The sequence below is a fragment of the Bufo bufo genome, chromosome 9 (assembly GCF_905171765.1).
Source record: "Bufo bufo chromosome 9, aBufBuf1.1, whole genome shotgun sequence".
In the NCBI taxonomy this organism is placed as follows: Eukaryota; Metazoa; Chordata; class Amphibia; order Anura; family Bufonidae; genus Bufo; species Bufo bufo.
In genome coordinates, this window is record NC_053397.1 from 189,582,884 (window position 1) to 189,608,424 (window position 25,541).

Genomic DNA, 25,541 nt, shown 5'->3' on the forward strand with positions numbered 1-25,541 from the left:
TGAAAAGTTTGCAAATATGAGTTTTCTATGAATTATGGCTCTGTACAATTCAAGGGGCTACACGGAGCTGTAATACATTAGAGTGCGTCAGCGCGAACAGAAAAACTTGCCTTGACGGAAATATACAGCACCCCAAGCTGCAGTTGTGCACATGTAGGATCTCACCCCATCAATGGAAGATGGTATAGATTATATATACACATATAACATTTTGGACCGAACATCTGGATCTTCTTCAGATATTATGAAAAGCTACTGTAGCAATCAGGTCCAGTTGTAGATGGAATCACCGAAATAAACATTAGCATATATGAACTGATGACATGCGAGGGGCGGCTCACTCCTAACTTCAAAAACTTACTTGCAATCAAAGGCTTTTGTTATCATTTTTTATTGTCTATTTTTGAAAAATGAAAGCTGACTAGTGCTAAGGGCAACAAAGTCTATGATACATGAAGTCTATGGACTCATTCATCTAGATAGGAACAAGGAATTCTATCAGAAAAAAGTTCTTACTGAGTATTTTCAATTTTCCTCATTTACAAATTGTAAGGAGATTGGGTACTTAGAATAGGCAGGAGATGATTCTGGTGACTAAATAGACAAAGATAGACATTGTGTTGTCAGGAAAAAAAGGAAAAACATTTAAAGGGCATCTGTCAGCAGATTTGTCCCTATGACACTGGCTGACCTGTTACATGTGCACTTGGCCGCTGAAGGCATCTGTGTTGGTCCCAAGTTCATATGTGCCCGCATAGCTGGGAAAAATAACATTTAAATATATGCAAATGAGCCTCTAGGAGCAATGGGGGCGTCACCATTACAACTAGAGGCTCTGCTCTCTCTGCAACTGCTGCACCCTCTCTACCTTGATTCACAGGACCATGCAGTGCAAATGATTCGCGCAACGGAGAGATGCAGCGGTGGTCGTCCAGGCATCAGGAGCGACACAGGTGCCGGGGAGTGGGATATCACCTGTATGAGGTGCCCGGGGAATTTTGGGGGGTATTGGATAAACCCTTTAAAGTGACACTGTGGATGATTGAGAGAGAAAAAAAAAACAGAATAGTAAAGAATTAAAACTTTCAATAAAAACTAAATATAGTTAAAGGGGTTATTCATAGTATTCAGTATATTGGGCAGACTAGATGAGCCAAATGGTTCTTATCTGCTGACACATTCTATGTTTCTATGTTTCTGGGATCAATATCTGATCAGTGAGGGTCCGACTTCCAGCACCGCTGCCAAAAAGCAGTCTGAAGACAATGCAGCCTCCTCACAGCTTAGCAAGCACAGCGCCGTACATCGTATAGTGGCTATGTTTGGTACTGCCGCCATGGTTCATTTACTTAAATGGGACTGAGTTGCGCTTAAGCACCACTGAACGTGACGTCACTGACCTAGGAAGAGGCCACAGCATTCACTGAAACAAAATGGCCTCTTCAAACAGCTGATCAGCGGGGGTGTCGGGAGTCAGACGTCCACCAATCTGATATTGATGACCTATCCGAAGGATAGGTTATCAATATTGTACTCTCGGGAAACCCCCTTTAACTCTTATCCTATTCTACCATTTCTGAGTAAAACGCTTGACTTGACCTCATTTACTTTGAAAGAGAAATCTTTCCCGAGGACAGGAGATATATTTTGATGGCGGTGTAGCTGTCTTGACTCCTTGAATCCCACTCGTGTATGTTCTATATTAAAATGCCAGGTCCTCCCCATCATCGCTGTCATCTGTAGGCAGAAGCAGGGGGAGGCATGAGCTGTCTGTTACACAAATAAAATGTTTGTGTGGGAGGCCCTCAGTATGATGGGAGGTAAGCATCCAAAGCGACAACATGTGCATAAGGATTATCATATATAAGAGTTGACAATAATCATCATGTAAATATGGGTGTGATGTTTCTGCAAATCATGTTTTTTTCTTTAAAAGTCTTTCTTTGTAAAAGTATATAAAAAGTATTCAAACTGTCAACAAGCTAGCTGACGCTGATGTATTTTATTCTTATTTATACCACTTTCACAGCAGGACCCAATTTTGCAATCCAAGCGCTAAGTAGAGATGTATAAAAAACGGTCCATCAAAAGCAGCTTTTTGATGGTCTCCGACAAGCAACAGGGTTTTACTAAATGTTTTAAAATAGGAGTATACAATAGGAGTAGCCGTTATTGAGCGGACCATTGTCCTCACTTTTTTGCCATGTTGCATAGGACCACTGTCCTTATGCAACTATTGGGCTGTATTGATTAGACCAAAACCCTACTGCCCTTTAAACACTGTCCGTTGCTCTAAATCTAGGAGCGGACTTTTGTAGCTCAAATGGGCTTTTTTTGCATCTATTTTTGTAATTTTGTCTTTTCTTTAAATTGCAATCTTCACTTTTATTGCCCCTGAAGAGTCTCCCTGTGGGACCAAAGATGGCATGTTGGGATATAAGTGAGGGACAGTTTTGAGGTTTAGGCCCCAGATAGGGACAGGTTCCGGACGGGGTCGCCCCTATCGGGGCGGGTGCTCTGTATGTTGTTAGGCAGGGACCATTAGCCCCCTACCTATATATTAGGCAGGGTTTAGCACCAGGGCTCTGTAGGTTTGCCTCATTTAAGCAACTACTACATGAGGATTTGCCTTCATGGAATTATCCGGACAAGAGTACCCGTTCCGTTTTCACTATTAAAGGACGGCATCTGGCAAAGAGGTACTACACAGCTCATTTATCCGGGTTGGGTAAGATCATTCCATTATTATCTTCCTGGAAGTGATTATTTGCAGGCGCCTTTTTTGGTTTTGGCATTGGTTGCACAGGTATTTCTCACCGTGTTGTACACTGTGTTTTCAAATTTGTATACTCCTATTTTAAAAGATTTTGTAAAACCTAGGTTTAAACATATAACCCAGGTCTTTTTTGAGATATTGTTCAGTATTGGTGAGGGACCTCACTCTGTTTGGTATACCTGTAACAGGGTGTCAGTTATTTGTGTTGACTCGCATGTTTGGATATGGCAGGTTTTCTCAGTACAGGATTTAATTCTGACAACTGGTTATAAAGAGCAAATAGTCTCCTGGTGGGAGGTTCAAAGTCTTGACAACTATCTTAAACATAATATAGTCCCTAGGGGCTTAAGGATTACCCTGACACCAGCAATCAGATGTAGGAATGCATCATTAATGACGAAGTGAGAACAAGAGACCACAAATATTTCTCTTCGCTTTATGCACATTTTGTTGGAACAGGAGCGTATCTTGTTGGAGGATTTAAACATAAAGCTAAAAGAACAGATTAGCATTACTCAATCTTTCGCTCAAGAACCAGATTTCAAAACTAAAGAAAAACTACTACAGGTTACTTTGGAACGTTTCCAATATCACCTTAAAGAAAGGAAGCATAAACAATTTGCAAGAGATCTGGCTGATTTCAGACAGAACAAGGCTTATATTCTGATCAGTGATAGGAGTAGAGCACTAGTCCAAGATACGGACTTGTCCTCTACTGAAACTGAGCACTCAGATTTAAAGAACAAAACTCAAGTAACACCAGAAACCATACACGTGGTAGAGGGAGGGGTAGCAAAAGCTTTAGAGGTGGTTCTCCGGGTAGAGGTAATTCTACTTTTTTAGCCCAAGCCCCATCATACCCACTACGAAACCGCTCTCCACAGTATCCAGGTACACCTCAGGTCCAAAAATAATCAACCTATCTACTCGTTCCCCCACTGTCCATGAAATAAGTATTTTGGAAAAAGGGCTTTTATTTTTTCAAACCACTAAGTTCGACTTGTTTAGAACTATTGTGGACATTAACTTATTTGCATGTAAGCTTAAGTGGTTCAAACATTTCTGTAATCTTGACAAGAAACAAAGCCTTGAATTAGGTATCCCTACAGAGATGCTAGAAGACGTTAAGCTATTGTATGATTTATCTTCTCAGGAAGGGCCCCCGATGGGTATAGGCCCCTTTACATGGCTTAAAAACAAAAGCAATTGTGGTGATACTAACTGTATTGATGTCTTTGTAAATCTAGTGAGTTCTGATCTGGAATCTACTTCTCTACAGTTCATTCTGCCTAATTATGAGAGAGAGGAACTGCTAGCCTTGAGGAATCTAGAACAAGACAAAAGTATAATCATAAAACCCTCTGATAAAGGGGGTAAGACGGTTGTTCTAGATGCCACAACATATAAAACGATGTGTGAAATACTCTTGTCACCCAGAGATTACTATGAGATATTAGATGGGGATCCAACTAATAAATATAAAACAAGAACTAAAGAATATATTGGATGATGCTAAAACCAATAAATTAATTAGTCAAGAGGAATATGACTTTCTTCTTCCCAGACACCCTCAAACAGCCACATTTTATTGCCTCCCCAAAGTGCATAAGGGGTTGGCAGTTTGTGCCAAAATCTTGGTATCTACGTTGATAAGATACTTACCCCGTTTGTGACAGCCCTTCCCTCTTTTGTACGTGATACAGGGGACCTCTTTAAGCAAATAGACGGCATCCAATTGGAGGATGATTGTATCCTGGGGAGTATTGATGTTGAAGCATTATACTCGTCTATCCCCCATGAATTTGATTTGCAGGCTGTTGCACACTTTCTTTCTGCAAGGGGTTGCCAATTTATCGTGCACAATAAATTTGTTCTCCAGCTCCTCCAGTTTTCACTCACCAGGAATAATTTTCTTTTCAACGGAAGGTACTACCACCAGCTCAGGGGCACCGTGATGAGGCATTCATGTGCCCCATCGTATGCAAATTTGTTCCTGGTGAGAAAACATTCACACGTGGGCACGATTCATTGACGACGTTTTTGTCATCTGGAAGGGGAACATGACGTCGTTTACCAACTGGGCTAATGGACTTAATGACAACAACATTGGTCTTTGCTTTACATCAGAGTGTCATGAGATCCAAATACCCTTCCTTGACATAATGAAAAACCCAAATGGTACACTAGATACATCTATCTTTAGAAAATACACCTCCACAAACTCCCTTTTATGATGGGAAAGCATCCATCCGTTCCCACTAAAAAGAGGGATCCCACATGGCCAATACCTCCGGTTAAGGAGAAACTGTTCTCAACATTCTGATTTTCTTAAACAATCTGCAGATCTAAGAGATAGATTCCTTGACCAAGGTTATCCCATGAGTACATTGAAACCAGCGTTCCAATCAGCCCTGTCATGTGATCGGTCATCTCTTCTTTTATCTAAGAAAGAGACTACATCCGTGGAAGGTGCCAGTAGAGGGGACACAGGTGAGATCCACCTCATATCCACATTTGATGAGGCGGCCCCCCATGTGAGGAATATCATCTCTAAATATTGGCACATTCTACAGATGGATCAAGATTTATGTAAGGTGATCAGGGACTACCCTAGCATTACCTACAGAAGAAGTACTAGTATCCGCGATAAGATCGTCAAGAGTCACTTTCAATCATCAACAACAGCCAAAACATGGCTTGATAAGCCGATTACTGGCTGTTATAGGTGTGGTGGCTGTGTTTCGTGTAAACATATGATGTGTGGTAAGACCTTCAAAAGCAATATTACCAATAAAACATATGAGATCAGACATTTCATTAATTGCAAATCCAGAGGTGTGATTTATAAGATAACTTGTACCTGTGGTAAAGAATACGTTGGAAAGACCACAAGAGAATTGAGACGGAGGGTAGGAGAGCATATTGGCGATATCTCTCATCAGAGAGATACCTCTGTGTCCAGTCATGAGAGACATGAACACGAGGGGAGGGCTGACTGTTAAATTTTTGGGTATAGATCTTATCACACAATCGGGAAGAAGAGGCGACTGGGATAAGAAAATCCTCCAGCGGGAGGCTAGATGAATTTTCTATTTAAAAACAACTATCCCAAATGGCCTTAATGAACAACTTAATTTTTGCTGTTTTATCTGATGGACACCTGAATGGATAATTCATATGATGCTATTTTGTACTGATACATAAGTACCCATATAGCATTTTATTTTCAGTCATCTTTCATGTCACTCATTTTGTTTGCAGTAATATGTATATATATATAGCTTTCTTTGCTCTTGTTTGTATACTGGCCAGCTGATCAATTTATTTCTTGTTTTACTGTGCCTGAAATCCATATTAAGTGGGCTTTTTGGTCCTTAACCCCTTCCTGACCAGCGCCGTAATAGTACAGCGCAACGGGACGTGACTTGCAGCCCAGCGCTGTATTATTACGGCCCGCTGAACGGGCCGGTGCAGGAGTTGCCCCCGCCCGATCAGCGGCAGGGGACCGGCTGTTCCCGTTAGCCGGACCCCTGCTGTATGCGCTTGCATCGGTGAAAACACAGATGCCGGCACATTAACCCTTTCTATGCCGCGGTCAGCAGATCGGCAGAAAAAAAAAATATGGCTTTCAGAAAATGGAGAAACATACATTTTTTTTTCAAAAATGCTTTATTATGTAGAACTGAAACAAACAAACAAAGTAGACATATTTGATATCATTACATCCGTAACAACCTGCTCTATAAAAATAGCACATGATCTACCCTGTCAGATGAATGTTGTAAAAAATAAAAAAGGTGCCAAAACAGCTTTTTTTTTTGTTACCTTGCCTCACAAAAAATGTAATATAGAGCAATTAAAAATCATATGTATTCCAAAATAGTACCAATAAAACTCGCACCTTATCCCCTAGTTTCCAAAAAGGGGTCACTTTTTGGGAGTTTCTACTGTAAGAATGCATCAGGGGGGCTTAAAATGGGACATAGCATCTAAAAACCAGTCCAGCAAAATCTTCCTTCCAAAAACCATATGGTGTTTCTTTCCTTCTGCGCCATGCCGTGTAAATATTGAGTATTGTTTGGCTGTTAACCTTCGATGTGTTAAAGAAAAAAAATGGATTAAAATTGAAAATCTGCCAAAAATTTGAAATTTTGAAATTTCATCTCTATTTTCCTTTAATTCTTGTGAAACACCTATAGGGTTAACAAAGTTAGTTAAATCAGATTTGAGTAGCTTAAGGGGTGTAGTTTCTACAATGGGGTCATTTATGGGGGGTTTCCACTATGTAAGCCCCACAAAGTGACTTCAGACCTGAACTGGTCCTTAAAAAGTGGGTTTTGGAAATTTTCTAAAACATTTTAAGAACTGCTTCTAAACTTCTAAGCCTTCTAACGTCCTAAAAAAAAAAAAAATGACACTTACAAAATGATGCCAACATAAAGTAGACATATGGGGAATGTTAAGTAATAAATATTTTATGAGGTATCACTTTCTATTTTAAAGGCAGAGAAATTGAAATTTAGAAAATTGTGAATTGTTAATTTTTTTGATAAATTTGGGATTTTTTTATAAATAAAGGTGAAATATAATTTCTATAATTTAGGACTATCATAAAGTACAATGTGTCACGAGAAAACAATCTCAGAATGGCTTGGATAAATAAAAGTGTTACAAAGTTATTACCACATAAAGTGACACATGTCGGATTTGCAAAAAATGGCCTGGGCAGGAAGGTGAAAACTGGCACGGGGTAGACAGGGTTAATGATACCTGCTGCTGTTCATCTGCAGCTAGCAGAAGCGGACCGTGGCGTCCATGGTTACCATGATGCCCGTTCTTCGCCCTGCACTGCTTCTATCCACCCGCCCCATCACTTACATAGCTTCCTCCTCCTCCCTCCAGGTGGTGCGCGCGCTTGCAGGAGTGCGTTCCATTGAGTGGGGAGAGGAAGTGGGGCTGCATTAAGGGCGCGTATCGGTGGAATTTAAAATGCAGGTAAGCGCATAATATCGCGCTCCCTTTTTCATACACACCAACGGTGAGACTGTGGCATGGTGAGGATATCTTAACCTCCCCTAGCCATTATTGAGCGGACCATTGTCCTCACTTTTTTGCTATGTTGCATAGGACCACTGTACTGTATTGATTAGACCAAAACCCTACTGCCCTTTAAACACTGTCCGTTGCTCTAAATCTAGGAGCGGACTTTTGTAGCTTAAATTGGCTTTTTTTGCATCCGTTTTTGTTATTTTGTCCTTTCTTTAAATTGCAATCTTCACTTTTATTTCCCCTGAAGAGTCTCCCTGTGGGACCAAAGATGGCATGTTGGGATATAAGTGAGGGACAGTTTTGAGGTTTAGGCCCCAGATAGGGACAGGTTCCGGACGGGGTCGCCAGGGCGGGTGCTCTGTATGTTGCTAGGCAGGGACCATTAGACCCCTACCTATATAATAGGCAGGGTTTAGCACCAGGGCTCTGTAGGTTTGCCTCATTTAAGCAACTACTACATGAGGATTTGCCTTCATGGAATTATCCGAACAGGAGTACCCGTTCCGTTTTTGCTATTAAAGGACGGCACCTGGCAAAGACGTACTACACAGCTCATTTATCCGGGTTGGGTAAGATCATTCCATTATTATCTTCCTGGGAGTGATTATTTGCAGGCGCCTTTTTTGGTATTGGCATTGGTTGCACAGGTATTTCTCACCGTGTTGTACACTGTGTTTTCAAATTTGTATACTTTTATTTTAAAAGATTTAGTAAAAGCTATGTTATAAAATATAACCCAGGTCTTTTTTGAGATATTGTTCAGTATTGGTGAGGGACCTCACTCTGTTTGGTATACCTGTAACAGGGTGTCAGTCATCTGTGTTTTTGTTCCCATATTAAACAAATTAAAAGCATTTCCTAAAAAAATGATCAAAGATAACAAAGGTTTAATATAAAAAAAAATACATCTTACTTTTGCTAACTGTATAGTCAATGGTGGTCAAAGGTGGAGCATCCTAGGCATCAAACCCAGTGTATGACATATCAGTTATTGGACAATTAATGCTCTTTTTCATATCAACTCCTTCATAACTATCACATTTTACCATCTAATAAAACCCAACTCTTATGTACAGTACAAAAAGTGAGAAGCACCAAGCAAGGAGCACCCATCTCCACCCAACTGGGCGATCACAATGTTTGCACCTGTCACCTGTCCAATGATCTTATGTGCTAAAGCTATGATTTTTAGACAGAACGAGAAGAACCTGACCTATAACCTCTCAAAGAGCCCATTCCCTCCTGGATTTGACCATTTACTGTATTACATTTATTTTTTTCATGTCAAGGAGTTCTCTACTTTGGACAATCCCTAGTTGTAGAAATGTTCTCCTGACAATAAGATAATCACAAAGGGGATCATTTATTGGAATTTTAGACGCGGGTCTTAATAACCCCTGCACTGGTGGTGGATCCGCCAAAGTTATGTAGAGGCGTCAGCCTCTATATAAATTCGATGCATTCACCATTGGTCTAAATCTACGCCAGCTTCCTTGCTGGAGTAGATTAAGAACATTTTCTACGTCTAAAACAGGCATAGAAAATGATAAAGGATAGGTCATCAGTATCTGATCGTGGGGACCCAACACCCGGGACCCCCGCCGATCAGCTGTTTGAGACGGCGTTCTCTCTGATTTTTCTAGGCCGAGTGATGTCACAGTCATCGGTCACGTGGCCTAGGAGCAGCTCAGCCCCAGTCAAGGGAATAGAGCTGAGTGCTATACCAAGCACAGCCACTATCCAATGTATGGCACTGTGCTTGGTAAGGTGTGAGAACAGGAACGCCGATGCCTTCTCAAAACATCTGATCAGCAGGGTCCCATGTGTCGAACCCCCATGGATCAGATACTAATAACCTATCCAGAAGGTAGGTCATCAGTAAAAAAAAAAAATCCTGGAAAACCCTTTTAACTTGCACTATGATGTATGCTGTTGGTGTGCAATACTGTTTTGTATGGTTGAACTGCAGTTTATATGTTTATTGTAGTAGTAGTAGTAGTAGTATATAGCCTGTCCAAGGACAGGGACTGTAATAGAAAATGCATCCACTTAAGGGCAGAGTTCTTGTTCCAGAACAACGACTACAATCTCTATACAGAAATATCACGCTCCCAAAAATTACTTAGTGGAATTAGGAATAATAGTTGTAATGCAAAGGCATTAGCTACTTCTAATACAAAAAAAAAAACACCCAGGACACACCAACGTGGAGGTCCTTTTGCAGGAACCGCTTGGCAGGAGCTAAGCACTGTCCCCCTTTTGTTCGCTAGTGCCCACCTCACGCTGTACATTCCTGTACAGCGCTTCCACGCGGGCGCTGAATACAGCAGGAGCCGCTGTTCACAGAAGCTGGTGAGCAACGACCTCCAGCTTGGTACCGCCCACATAATGCGGTACATCCCTATACAGCGCTTCCGTGTAGGAGCGGCCGCCCTCAGGTTAGTATAGCGGAAGTAGCTGTCCGCTAAACTACTGAGTGCAGTGCACAGTGGAGTGAGTTAGGATGAGATGGCTTCCTCCCCCACCTCCCACTTGGTACTGCCCACATCACGCTGTACCTTCTTGTAGAGCGCTTTGACGTGGGCGCTGAATATTCGCAGGAGCCACTCTACGCTACACTGGTGAATGGGTGGCATGGCATCGTTCTCCCTCAAACCCCAAAAGGGCTGGTGAGTGCGGGCCACTGTATCCTCTACAGTATAAACAATTAGGTGTCAAGTCCCTCTCTATTGGCCCATATATATACACACCTTTTTTCTGGACTATTATACACACCTGACTATAAGATGCACTCTAGGTTTAGACAGAAAATCAGAAATACATATTTTCTATTCATTAAACCTTTACTGGTGGTTTAATGAAGTGGAGGGGTCAAGGTCAGTAACTAACACACACAGCACTGCTGCATATACACCTGACAAACACAGCTTTACTACACAGCTGACATATATACACACAGTACTGGTATACACACAGTTCTGCTACATATACAGTACATCTCTCACACACACACAAAAGTTTTTTTTTGCCTTCCTCTGGATCAACTTGCAGGATAACAGGCCGAACTGGATGGACAGATGTCTTTTTTCGGCCTTATGTACTATGTTACTATGTTACATTTCTCTACACTTAGACTGCAGTAGTCTCTTCCTGATTCTGGCCCCTCCCACTCATGATATAATCATAGGTCCTTTAGCTTCCAATGATCAGCGTTTTCATATCTTCTCACTGTACCTTAGGACCTTTCAGCATAGAGATGACTGTATTCCTTCTCAAGATTGCACACTCTCCTGCCTGCAGTGATCAAGCAGATCAGTGTCAGGCAGGGTGAGAGAGAAGTGTACAGAAGCCCACCTCTCTCATTGATCCAGTAGAGTGCTGTATGAGCGCTTTGCCAGATGATTAAGGAAGCAGTCAAGAGGCTCTGGCACAGCTGGACCACCCTGACTGCAGACTATAAGAGGAAGTCACTTTTTAGCAAGATCTTTTTCTTGCTAAAAAGTGCCTCTTATCGTTCAAAAAATATATGACATTTTTTGAAATATCATGTGGCCATCCAACCACATGGTGGCAGTATTTCGGTTCCAAACACACATGACATGCTAAGGCTACTTTCACACTAGCGTTTTGGCTTTCTGTTTGTGAGATCCGTTCAGGGCTCTCACACGCGGTCCAAAATGAATCAGTTTTGCCCTAATGCATTCTGAATGAATAAGGATCCACTCAGAATGCATCAGTTTGCCTCCGTTCAGTCACCATTCCGCTCTGGAGGCAGTGTTTTGCTGTCCGCCTGATGAAGCGGAGCCAAACGGATCCGTCCTGGCACACAATTTAAGTCAATGGGGACGGATCAGTTTTCTCTGACACAATCTGGCTTTATAGAAAACTGATCCATCCGCCATTGTCTTTCAATGGTGTTCAAGACGGATCTGTCATGGCTATAGAAGACATAATACAACCGGATCCATTCATGACGGATGCATGCGGTTGTATTATTGTAAAGGAAGCGTTTTTGCAGATCCATGACAGATCCGCAAAAAACGCTAGTGGGAAAGTAGCCTAAGGCCTCATGCACATGACCGTTGTTCTGGTCCGCATCCGAGCTGCAGTTTTTGCGGCTCGGGTGCGAACCCATTCACTTCAATGGGGCCGCAAAAGATGGGGACAGCACTCTTGTGTGCTGTCCGCATCTGTTGCTCTGTTCCATGGCTCCACAAAAAAAATATAACATGTCCTATTCTTGTCCGTTTTGCGGTCAAGAATAGGCATTTCTACAATGGGCCGCCTGTTCCGTTCCACAAATTGCGGAAGGCACATGGGCGGCTTCCGTGTTTTGCGGATCTGCAATTTGAGGACCACAAAAAAAACGGAACGGTCTTGTGCATGAGGCCTAAGGCATTATATCTATTAGATATCCTGTCCATTTGCACTGTATTTACACTACACTGTGGAAAGGGTTAATGCATAGCCAGCTAATACTGAGAGACCTTGGGACTTTCTGTCTATGCACTGAGAAGTTAGAAATCTTCCACCATTACTATAAGGGACCATGCAAAGTTTTAGAGGAAAAAAATTATACACTGTCCTTTCCACTATCTCGTTTAGCTCTGTTATTTACATCTGAAGACTTATTAATGTCTGGAAAAACTGCTTAGTCATTCCCATAGACTTGTATTTAAACTCTACACAAGTTTATGGCAGACTGGAATTGCAACGTTTCTGTTTAGGCTACGTTTCTCCACTTCACCCCTTCCACTTGTAGGTTCTAGTTAAGCAACAAACGGTATATAAGGAGAGCAATCAGAGACCCTAGTTGTCTGCAGATTGGGACCAGTGTTTAGCAGAAGAGACTCTTCCAGAATGCATGAGTGACCAGAGGAAGACACTGAAACAGGGATACTCTGTCATGGATGCTGGGTCACCAGCCCTTTGTCCAGAGGGCCAGCCGGACGACTGAGCCAGACCCTAGGCCACCAGCTCTTTGGCCAGGGAACCAGCCTTCTGAGATAGAGAGAGAGAGAGAGAGAGAGAGAGAGAGAGAGAGAGGGAGAGAGGGACCGCTAATTCAAGCCTTTCCTCAGCACAGAACCTTCTTCTGCCAGGGAGGAGACTGGAGAAGCCAGCTCTGTGCACCGCCTGTATTGTTTTGCACTTGCTTTCCTCCAGTAAAGAAGCAACCTGGTTTACTGCAAATCCTGACTCTCTGGACTTATTTTCCATTAGGGTGCACCAAGGCCTCACCATCCCCTCTAGAGAGCAATAGCACATGGTGATTCTTCAACGGTGTCCTTCCATAGGACCCAGCTTAGTGTTGGGACCATCCCAAACCCAGAAGTGTCCATTCTTATCAATGGGTTGTCTGTGTAAAACATGATAGGTCAGGTCCTCCGGAAGAAGAGATGCTGTTTGCAACTGCTCTCTACTCTGTCCAAAAGATAAGGACCCTGAATGGGAGGACCAGGCTTTTAACTTATAAATCCCTAATATATATGATATGTGGAAAACCCCTTTAATACTGATATATAAATGTTAAAGTCTAATTGATTCAAGTCGAGATTTAAAGCGGTTTCTGGGAATCATTAACTATTTCCTATCGGCCCCTTGTGGACATGTCACTGCTGAAGCCACTCATTGGCTGCAACGGCGCAGGCGACCATGTCCATGTCCCAGCCAAAAGAAAACAAGACCGGGGCCAGAAGATGGAGGAACGGTAGCCAGCACACAGGACCAGAGAGGCTCGGAGCAGGTAAGTAGGAATCTGTCAGTAGACTATACAGGCTAGGGGGTCCATAGGAAATAGGTAATCATTCCTGGAAAACCCCTTTAAGGCAGAATTTTCTTTCAAAATCATTTAAATGCAGCCTATGTATTAATACTGCAGAATCTCTTGACAATTGCTACTAGTCAAAATTCTAATTGTATTGTCATCTTTTCGCAGGAGGAATGACATTTGATTTCCTGACTCTTCGGAAACAGCTGAGACCTCCATCCAGCTTCTTCAATGTACAATGTCATTATTTTTAAATCTTAAATTGTTACTATTAGTATCTGCATTGCTACATTATTATTAAAAATGTATTATTATATTAATATTATTGTTATAAAATAGCAATTGCTGCCATCTAGAGCTACGACCCAGCACATTTCACTGGCTGTGCTGGGACCTCATGCAATTACACAGTTTGGTAAATGCCCAAGTGCCAATTAAGCTCTGTCATTCAGTCTAAGCCATCACATCTGACACGTCCACATGGTAAAATGACAAATATCCTCCTAAAACGAAACATCTCACATCATAATTGCACCTATAAAAACCCCGTCCACCAAACCTGTAGAGACACTTAATAATTCTCGCCCGCAAGTCCCCCCCTTAGGCTAGAGGGTCTCTTTGTTGTGACTCCTCTAATTATGCATAAATTTATCATGGCACAGAATAGCTTCTTTTATACACTGTCTGCCTTGGAAACACAGGGAAAGCCGTCAGCTCTTACCCACCGCCATATTAACCATTTCCTGCATGGAATACATCCACTGAGCAACGGCTGGAAAACACAAACTGCCTTAGATAACGGGACTGGGGGAAATTCGATAGGGCCTTATGTAGTACTGTATAATTGCTTATCCCGAGCAAATGCAGGGTTTTTTGGGGGGGGATCTGCAATCTCAATTATGGAGCCATGCCAATGAGGCAGACGCAATGGAAAAATCGGATCATCAAGACTGATGGAAGGGCAGGAGAGATGGACATGGAACGGGGAGGAAAGAGGATGCAGATGATCTAGAGGGAAGCAGAATGTAGAAGATGGAGGACTGTGCAGAAAACGATGGATGCTTTTTTTTTTCCACCTCCCAGGAAAAACTAATAAAATCCCATCAAGGTGAACAAGGTCTGTTCATGGACTCACCGAACATCTGAATATGTCCTTTCGTGATAGGGTTGAAGCTGCCGCAGGACAGCAGGATAGCGTGGGTCTTAGTGGTTTCAGCCATGCTGGAAGGTAGAGAGGAGCAGGTAGAAGATGGGTGGTGAGAAGTAGGGGTAGTCTGTGGGTGGGGGCAGATTGTGAGTTGGGATAAGGGCTCTCTCTAGGTGGGTGGGTATTCTTTGCCTCTGCAGAGAAAGGAGATGAGACTGGTCGCCGAAGACTCAGAGGAACAAATGCAATAGGCAGCACGTCACTGCTCTGCTTCCCTCCCCCTCCCTCGCTGCCTTCTCTCCATTGCCTTTCCCCTTTAACTACTACAGAACCACTTATCCACCTGCTCTTCCCTGCCCAGGGGCTCAAAAGCAGACAGCAGCACTTTATGGCCGTTTAATACAGTGACGCCTGCAATTGAGATAAAAAAAGAAAATGTATGGTAAAAAATAATATTTAGCAGAAAATGCTTAGAATAGTAAGGTATGGAGCTCACAATACAGTAGCTATTACTATAATCCCCCCTATAGACTGGGCAGTGAGTATTCTCATTTGCTCCGCTTTCACATCCAGGAAAGACATAATTACTAAGGCTCCATTCAGACGTCCGTATGAATGGTCCGGATCCGTTCTGCAATTATGCGGAACGGGTGCGGACCCATTAATTTTCATTGTGGCTGTAAAAGATGCGGACAGCACACAGTCTGCCGTCCACATCCGCACTTGCATTCCGCGGCCCCGAACTTCCGGTCCGCGGCTCTGCAAAAAAATAGAACATGTCCTATTCTTGTCCGCAATAGCGGACAAGAATAGGCATTTTTTATTAAAGTGCTGACCATGGGCAGCAATTTTCGGATCCGCAAAACACTTACAGACGTGTGAATGGACCCTAACACATAGTAAATAGCAATTACTGAAGGGTTTTTGAAGGCAAAGTGACAGTCAAATAAACACCTAAACTAAACTTCTAAGCCTTCTAACGTCCTAAAAAAGTAAAATGACATTTCCAAAATGATGCCAACATAAAGTAGACATATGGGGAATGTTAAGTAATAAATATTTTATGAGGTATCACTTTCTGTTTTAAAAGCAGAGAAATTGAAATTTAGAAAATTGCGAATTTTTCAATTTTTTTGTAAATTTGGGATTTTTTCATAGATAAAGGTGAAATATATTGACTCAAATTTATGACAATGTCTCACGAGAAAACAATCTCTGAATGACTTGGATAAGTAAAGGCGTTCCAAAGTTATTACCACATAAAGTGAGATATGTCAGATTAGGCCTGGTCAGGAAGGGGGCAAATGGCCCAGATGGGAAGTGGTTAACATGGTCAGTATTTTGCACCAGTATTTGTAAGCCAAACCCAGGAGAAGAACCTACACTGATAAGGTATAATGCAATAGAATAAAATAAATACAAGATAAATAATAAAAATAAATATAATATAAACACAATAAAAATAAATATAAATACAATAAAATGAATATAATATAAATACAATAAACATAAATGCATTAACCACTTAAGGACCACAGGTTTATACCCCCCTAGTGACCAGGCCCTTTTTTACAAATCGGCACTCCACAACTTTACCGGTTTTTTGCTCGGTCATGCAACTTGGCACCCAAATGAATTTTACCTCCTTTTCTTCTCCCAAATACAGCTTTCTTTTGGTGGTATTTAATTGCTGCTGACATTTTTAGTTTTTCTGATATCAATCAAAATAGACCGCAATTTTCTCAAAAAAAGTGTATTTTTAACTTTTTCTGGTAAAATTGTTTAAATATAATTACATTTCTATACAAGTTTGTGTCAGAATTTATTGTGCTACATGTCTTTGATAAAAAAAAATCCAATAAGTGTAAATTTAATGGTTTGCGCAAAAGTTATAGCGTTTACAAACTATGGTACAAAAATGTGAATTTCCACATTTTGAAGCAGCTCTGACTTTCTGAGCACCTGTCATGTTTCTTGAGGTGCTAGAATGCCAGGATAGTATAAATACCCCCCAAATGACCCCATTTTAGAAAGAAGACACCCCAAAGTATTCACGGAGGGGCATGGTGAGTTTATGTATGATTAATTTTTTTTTCACAAGTTAGCGGAAAATGACACTTTCTGAGGAAAAAAAAAAAATAATAAAGTTTCCATTTCTGCTAACTTCTGGCAAAAAAATAAAAAATCTCCCACGGACTCACTATACCTTTGGGTGTCTACTTTCCGAAATGGGGTCATTTGTGGGGTGTGTTTACTGTTCTGGCATTTTGGGCGGGGCTAAATTGTGAGCAACCCTGTAAAGCCTAAAGGTACTCATTGGACTTTCGGCCCCTTTACGCACCTAGGCTGCAAAAAAGTGTCACACATGTGGTATCGCCGTACTCAGAAGAAGTAGGGCAATGTGTTTTGGGGTGTATTTTTACATATACCCATGCTGGGTGAGAGAAATATCTCTGTAAATTGACAACTTTGTATAAAAAAAATGGAAAAAGTTGTCATTTACAGAAATATTTCTCTCACCCAGCATGGGTATATGTAAAAATACACCCCAAAACACATTGCCCTACTTCTTCTGAGTACGGCGATACCACATGTGTGACACTTTTTTGCAGCCTAGGTGCGTAAAGGGGCCGAAAGTCCAATGAGTACCTTCAGGCTTTCACAGGGCATTTTGACGCATTTGAATTCCAAACTACTTCTCACGCTTTAGGGCCCCTAAAATGACACCCCAAGGTATTCCGTGAGGGGCATGGCGAGTTCATAGAAGTTTTTTTTTGGCACAAGTTAGCGGAAAATGATTATTTTTTATTTTTTTCTTACAAAGTCTCATATTCCACTAACTTGTGACAAAAAATTAAATTTTACATGAACTCGCCATGCCCCTCATTGAATACCTTGGGGTGTCTTCTTTCCAAAATAGGGTCACATGTGGGGTATTTATACTGCCCTGGCATTTTACGGGCCCTAAAGCGTGAGAAGAAGTCTGGAATCCAAATTTCTAAAAATGCCCTGTGAAATCCTAAAAGGTACTCATTGGAATTTGGGCCCCTTTGCGCATCTTGGCTGCAAAAAAGTGTCACACATGTGGTATCGCCGTACTCAGGAGAAGTAGGGCAATGTGTTTTGGGGTGTATTTTTACATATACCCATACTGTGTGTCAGAAATATCTCTGTAAATGACAACTTTTTCCATTTTTTTTATACAAAGTTGTCAATTTACAGAGATATTTCTCTCACCCAGCATGGGTATATGTAAAAATACACCCCAAAATACATTGCCCTACTTCTCCTGAGTACGGCGATACCACATGTGTGACACTTTTTTGCAGCCAAGATGCGCAAAGGGGCCCAAATTCCAATGAGTACCTTTTAGGATTTCACAAGGCATTTTTACGCATTTGGATTCCGTGAGGGGTATGGTGAGTTCATGTAAGATTTTATTTTTTGTCACAAGTTAGTGGAATATGAGACTTTGTAAGAAAAAACAAGAAAAAACATAATAAAAAATCAATTTCCGCTAACTTGTGGCAAAAATAAATAAATCTTCTATGAACTCGCCATGCCCCTCAAAAGTGATCTTTATAGCGCCGCAGCGATTTTACGGTGTTTTTGCAGTGATCAGAAAAAAATAATGTGCGCACAAGATGAGGCCTGATCGGGCGAACACTGTGTTTTTTGTAGAGCCTATAGAACATGTCCTATTCTTGTACGCAATTGTGGACAAGAAAAGGCATTTTCTATATAGTTCTGGCAATGTGCGGATCCGCAAAATGCGGAAAGCACATTGCCGGTGTCCGTGTTTTGCGGATCCGCAAAAAACACATACGGACGTCGGAATGGAGCCTTACAGGGGGGTGATCAATGACAGGGGTGATCAGGGAGTCTATATGGGGTGATCAGGGGTTAATAAGTGACGGGGGGGGGTGTAGTGTAGTGGTGTTTGGTGCTACTTACAGAGCTGCCTGTGTCCTCTGGTGGTCGATCCAAGCAAAAGGGACCACCAGAGGACCAGGTAGCAGGTATATCAGACGCTGTTAACAAAACAGCGTCTAATATACCTTTCTAAGGTTAAAAAAAATTGCATCTACAGCCTGCCAGCGAATGATCGCTGCTGGCAGGCTGTAGATCAACTTCTCAGCCGCGCGATGCTGTTCACGCGAAATCTCGGGTCTCACGAGATGACGCCAATAGGCGTCATCGAGACCTGAGAGAGCCGCCACACTGACGCCTTTCGGTGTTAGTGTCACGGGAGATGGTTAAAATAAAAGTGTACAGCAAGAACAAAATAACACTGTTTTGGTATTGCACGGGAATAGCAAATACATTGATACACTCACCTAAAGAATTATTAGGAACACCTGTTCTATTTCTCATTAGTGCAATTATCTAGTCAACCAATCACATGGCAGTTGCTTCAATGCATTTAGGGGGGTGGTCCTGGTCAAGACAATCTCCTGAACTCCAAACTGAATGTCAGAATGGGAAAGAAAGGTGATTTAAGCAATTTTGAGCGTGGCATGGTTGTTGGGCCAGACGGGCCGGTCTGAGCATTTCACAATCTGCTCAGTTACTGGGATTTTCACGCACAACCATTTCTAGGGTTTACAAAGAATGGTGTGAAAAGGGAAAAACATCCAGTATGCGGCAGTCCTGTGGGCGAAAATGCCTTGTGGATGCTAGAGGTCAGAGGAGAATGGGCCGACTGATTCAAGCTGATAGAAGAGCAACGTTGACTGAAATAACCACTCGTTACAACCGAGGTATGCAGCAAAGCATTTGTGAAGCCACAACACGCACAACCTTGAGGCGGATGGGCTACAACAGCAGAAGACCCCACCGGGTACCACTCATCTCCACTACAAATAGGAAAAAGAGGCTACAATTTGCACGAGCTCACCAAAATTGGACTGTTGAAGACTGGAAAAATGTTGCCTGGTCTGATGAGTCTCGATTTCTGTTGAGACATTCAAATGGTAGAGTCCGAATTTGGCGTAAACAGAATGAGAACATGTATCCATCCTCTGATGGCTACTTCCAGCAGGATAATGCACCATGTCACAAAGCTCCAATCATTTCACATTGGTTTCTTGAACATGACAATGAGTTCACTGTACTAAGATGGCCCCCACAGTCACCAGATCTCAAGCCAATAGAGCATCTTAGGGATGTGGTGGAACGGGAGCTTCGTGCCCTGGATGTGCATCCCCCAAATCTCCATCAACTGCAAGATGCTATCCTATCAATATGGGCCAACATTTCTAAAGAATGCTATCAGCACCTTGTGGAATCAATGCCACGTAGAATTAAGGCAGTTCTGAAGGCAAAAGGGGGTTCAACACCGTATTAGTATGGGGGCACTAATAATTCTTTAGTTAAGTGTATATATAAAAAAAAAAAAAAAAAAAAAACGCTGTGTGTGAAATTACCCACAATGGAGCGTGCTCATTTTTTTCCTTCTGGATTCCATGTGAACCTGCAAGAAAAAACCTCTGTGTGCCTCCATAGACATACAGGAATACAGTCTTGGTGACATACTATGGATCCATACAGATCAATAATACAGCCATGTGCATGAATCCTGATTGTCTCTGATCAAACGTTTGAAAAGACCTCGGCACTCCGGTAAGCACTGCGGTCTCTTCCTAGTCCAGTGACATCACTGGTCACATGGTCATTGGTTACATGGCCTAAGTGCAACTCCGTGTCATTCAAATGAATAGGGCTGAGCTGCAAAACCAAGCACGGCCACTATACAGTGTTTTACGGCGCGGTACTTGGTGAGCTGCGAGGAGGCCGCATCATTCACTGAAGCACCACAGCCTCAACAAACAGCTGATTGCCAGGGGTCCTGAGGATAGTTCATCACTATTAAATACTTGGACAACCCCTTTAAATACCACGCGGAAAAGATGCAATGTTTTAGGATGTGTGCAAATACTGCAATCAAACTGCACAGCAAATTACTGATGAACAGCCAATCACTGCATGCAGTGAATTTACAAAATTTGTGGGATAAACCCTTAGAGGGGTTCTCTCACTTCAGCAAATGGCATTTATCATGTAGAGGAAGTTAATACAAAGCACTTACTAATGTATAGTGATTGTCCATATTGATACCTTTGCTGGCTGGATTCATTTTTCCATCACATCATACACTGCTCGTATCCGTGGTTACAGACCACCCTGTATTCCATAAGTTGTGGTCGTGCTTGCACACTATGGGAAAAAGCGTCAGCCTCTCTGGTGGCCGGGACCATGGGAGCTCATATAGGCTGGTACTTTTTCCTATAGTGTACAAGCACGGCCACCACTGATGAATTGCAGGGTGGTGGTCATAACCATGGAAACGAGCAGTGTATAATGTAATGTAAAAATGAATCCAGCCAGCAAAGGAGGCAATATGGACAATCACAATATATTAGTAAGCGGCTTGTATTAACTTTGTCTATATGATAAATGCAACTTACTGAAGTGAGAGAACCCCTTTAACAACCTGCCTACTTTGGGCTTTAACCCCTTACGGACACATGACGTACCGGTACGGCATGTTTCCCGAGTCCTTAAGGACACATGACGTACCGGTACGTCATGAGTTTAAAACGAGATTGCGGCGCGGCGGGGGTTAATCGTAACAGGATGCCCACTGAAATCATTCAGCGGACATCCTATCACAACGCCGGGGGGGGGGGGAGCCCCCCTCCTTACCCTTTCTGCTCGGTTGTGGCACACGGGGAATGTTCCCATGGCAACAGGACGCCTTCTCAGGCATCCTGCTGTCCATGGTGCTGAACAGATCTGTGCTAAAGGCATAGATCTGTTCAGACAAAGTGTAAGTAAAATACAATACAATACACTATATAGTGTACTGGACTGTATTTTACAGACATCAGACCCACTGGATCTTCAAGAACCAAGTGGGTCTGGGTCAAAAAAGAAAAGTGAAAAAAGTAAAGATAATTTTTTTTTTTTAGCACTGAATAAAAAAAAAAAAAATTAAATACACTACACATATTAGGTATCGCCGCGTCCGTAACGACCTGATCTATAAAACGGTCATGTTACTTTCCCCACACGGTGAACGCCATAAAAATTAAAAAATAAAAACTATGAGGAAATTGAAATTTTGCCCACCTTACTTCCCAAAAAAGGTAATAAAAGTGATCAAAAAAGTCGCATGTACGCTAAAATAGTACCAATCAAACCGTCATCTCATTCGCAAAAATCATACCCTACCCAAGATAATCGCCCAAAAACTGAAAAAACTATGGCTCTTAGACTATGGAAACATTAAAACATGATTTTTTTTGTTTCAAAAATGAAATCATTGTGTAAAACTTACTTAAATAAAAAAAATTGTATACATATTAGGTATCGCCGCGTCCGTGACAACCTGCTCTATAAAAATACCACATGATCTAACCTGTCAGATGAATGTTGTAAATAACAAAGAAAAATGCCAAAAAAGCTATTTCTTGTTACTTTGCCTCACAAAAAGTGTAATGTAGAGCAACCAAAAATCATATGTACCCTAAACTAGTACCAACAAAACTGCCACCCTATCCCGTAGTTTCTAAAATGGGGTCACTTTTTTGGAGTTTCTACTCTAGGGGTGCATCAGGGGGGCTTCAAATGGGACATGGTGTCCAAAAAAACAGTCTAGCAAAATATGCCTTCCAAAAACCGTATGGCATTCCTTTCCTTCTGCGCCCTGCCGTGTGCCCGTACAGCAGTTTACGACCACATATGGGGTGTTTCTGTAAACTACAGAATCAGGGCCATAAATAATGAGTTTTGTTTGGCTGTTAACCCTTGCTTTGTAACTGGAAAATATAAAATAAAATGGAAAATCTGCCAAAAAAGTGAAATTTTGAAATTGTATCTCTATTTTCCATTAATTCTTGTGGAACACCTAAAGGGTTAACGACGTTTGTAAAATCAGTTTTGAATACCTTAAGGGGTGTAGTTTCTTAGATGGGGGTCACTTTTTTTAAGTTTCTACTCTAGGGGTGCATCAGGGGGGCTTCAAATGGGACATGGTGTCAAAAAAAACAGTCTAGCAAAATCTGCCTTCCAAAACCTATATGGCGTTCCCCTCCTTCTATGTCCTCCCGTTTGGCCAAACAGTAGTTTAGGACCACATATGGGGTGTTTTTGCAAACTACAGAATCAGGGCAACCCATATTGAGTTTTGTTTGGCAGTTAACCCTTACTTTATTATTGAAAAAAATGGGTTAAAATGAAAAAAAAAAATTTAAATAGAAATTCCTAAATTGTTTCTCCATCTGCCATTAACTCTTGTGGAACACCTAAAGGATTAATAAAGTTTGTAAACCCAGTTTTGAATACCTTGAGGGGTGTAGTTTCTAAAATGGGGTCATTTTTGGATGGTTTCTATTACATAAGCCTCACAAAGTGACTTCAGACCTGAACTGGTCCATAAAAAGTGGGATTTGGAAAATTTCTGAAAAATTTAAAAATTTGCTTCTAAACCTCTAAGCTATGTAACATCCCCAAAAAATAAAATATCATTCCCAAAATTTTACAAACATGAAGTAGACATATGGGGAATGTAAAGTCATCACAATTTTTTGGGGTATTACTATGTATTACAGAAGTAGAGAAACTGAAACTTTGAAATTTGCAAATTTTTCAAAGTTTTTGGTAAATTTGGTATTTTTTTATGGAACAAAATTAACTTTTTTGACCCAATTTTAGCAGTGTCATGAAGTACAATATGTGACGAAAAAAACAATCTCAGAACGGCCTGGGTAAGTAAAAGCGTTTTAAAGTTATCAGCACTTAAAGTGACACTGGTCTGATTTGCAAAAAATGGCCTGGTCCTTAATGTGAAATAGGGCTGTGTCCTTAAGGGGTTAAAGACCTGCCAATTTGTTTTCATCCTCATATCCCCTGAGCCATAACTTTTTTTTTTGTTTTCCATTGATGTAGCATACGAGGATTATTTTTTTTTTGCCAGACAAGTTATATTTTTCGATGGCACCATTTTAGGGTACATATTATTTATTAACTTTGTCTTTTAAGGGGATGCAAAAAGGGTACAATTACGCCAATACCAATTTTATATTTGTTTTACTACTTTTGCAAAATATGGTGCATTACTATATGAGAACCATAACTTTTTCTTAACTGTTCCATTGATGTAGCTGTTTTTTTCACCTGGATGTGTTGATGTTTTTATTGGTTGCATACAACTTTTTGATTGCCTTTTTTTCCCATTTTTTTTGTGCGGCAAGGTGATCAATAAACAGCAATGATTTTTTTTTTTCTCTTTACAGCATTCACCATTTTTCATGTTTAGTGGGTATAGTACCACTGTAATCCAGAATAATCTCTAATCCCTAGTTCTGTTTGCATGTATAACAGTGTGTAGCCATATTTTGTTTGCTGTTTGTAGGCTAGTTTTATGGATGTGCACCTGTGACTTTGTGCAAGTCTAAATTTTCTTGCACTGCTTGGGGACATGTCACCTCTGAGGCCAGTAGTTGGCTGCAGTGGCACAAATGGCCTTGTCCATCTGGAAATTTACAGACGGGGACTAGACTACAGAACAGCGCCAAGGAACTGGAACTGAGCGACGGAGAGCACACGACCATATTTTGTATCTGTGCACACGGAAGGATCCATCGTTTGTGGGCCGCAATACGAACACGGTTGTATGCATGAGGCCTAAGTATGACACGTATGATGCTGTGTAACTATTGACTTGACAGTAACATCTGATTCAGCAACGGTTGTGAAAACTGCTGCAGTGCTTGATGGTAGAGGAGCCATAAGCACAGTGCCACGTTTATCATCATGCCAGCTGTCTGATCGCATTGCTATTTTTTAAGCACCTCGACCACTCTTCCCAAAATCTTTGATAATGTTGTATATCCTGGAAAAAGGAGAACATTAAGATTGATTTACAAAGGTTTCCATAGTTTTCTGTCCAGAAAGTAAGACAGTCCCGCTCTGAGCAATCTACATAAGGCCCAATGCACACATCCGTGTGCCGGCCGTTGCTGCGGACCACAAATTGCGGTCTGCAATGCACTTGCATCGTACCTGCCGTCTGCGGACATGGACCTATTCACTTGAAAGGGGCCCGCGATCCACATCCAACGGTCTGCACCGCAATTTGCGGATTGGCACGGACAGCCTTTAATATAACTGCCTATTCTTGTCCGCAAAAGCGCGGACAAGAATAGGACAGGTTATATTTTTTTGGCGGGGCCACGGAACAAAGCAACGGATGCGGACAGCACACGAAGTGCTGTCCGCATCTTTTGCTGCCCCATTGAAGTGAATGGGTCCGCATCCGAGACGCTAAAACTGCGGCTCAGTTATTAGACAATACAACCGCATGCATCCATTCAGAACGGATCCGTTTGCATTATCTTTAACATAGCCAAGACGGATCCGTCTTGAACCGCACTGAAAGTCAATGGGGGACAAATCTGTTTTCTATTGTGCCAGATTGTGTCAGTGAAAACAGGTCCGTCCCCATTGACTTACATTGTGTGTCAGGACGGATCCGTTTGGCTCAGTTGCGGATCCGTTTGGCTCAGTTGCGTCAGACGGACACCTAAAAAGGTGCAAGCAGCGTTTTGGTGTCCGCCTCCAAAGCGTAATGGAGACGGAACGGAGCCAAACTGATGCATTCTGAGCGGATCCTTATCCATTCAGAATCCATTAAGGGCAAAACTGCCCCGTTTTGGACCGCTTGTGAGAGCCCTGAACGGATCTCATAAACGGAAAGCTAAAACGCCAGTGTAAAAGTAGCCTTATGCACCAAAGTA

General features: G+C 41.8%; 1 protein-coding gene across 1 annotated transcript in view; it reads right to left on the reverse strand.

The window, feature by feature from the left end:
• The window catches only part of NMNAT2 (nicotinamide nucleotide adenylyltransferase 2), a 64,838-nt gene extending 50,019 nt beyond the window's left edge, over positions 1–14,819 (reverse strand). Inside the window, exon 1 of the mRNA XM_040407302.1 lies at positions 14,731–14,819. Within this exon, the coding sequence (XP_040263236.1) occupies positions 14,731–14,815 (85 nt within the window). The 5' untranslated portion in view covers positions 14,816–14,819. The remainder of the gene's footprint in view (positions 1–14,730) is intronic.
• Between the last annotated feature and the right edge of the window lie 10,722 nt (positions 14,820–25,541).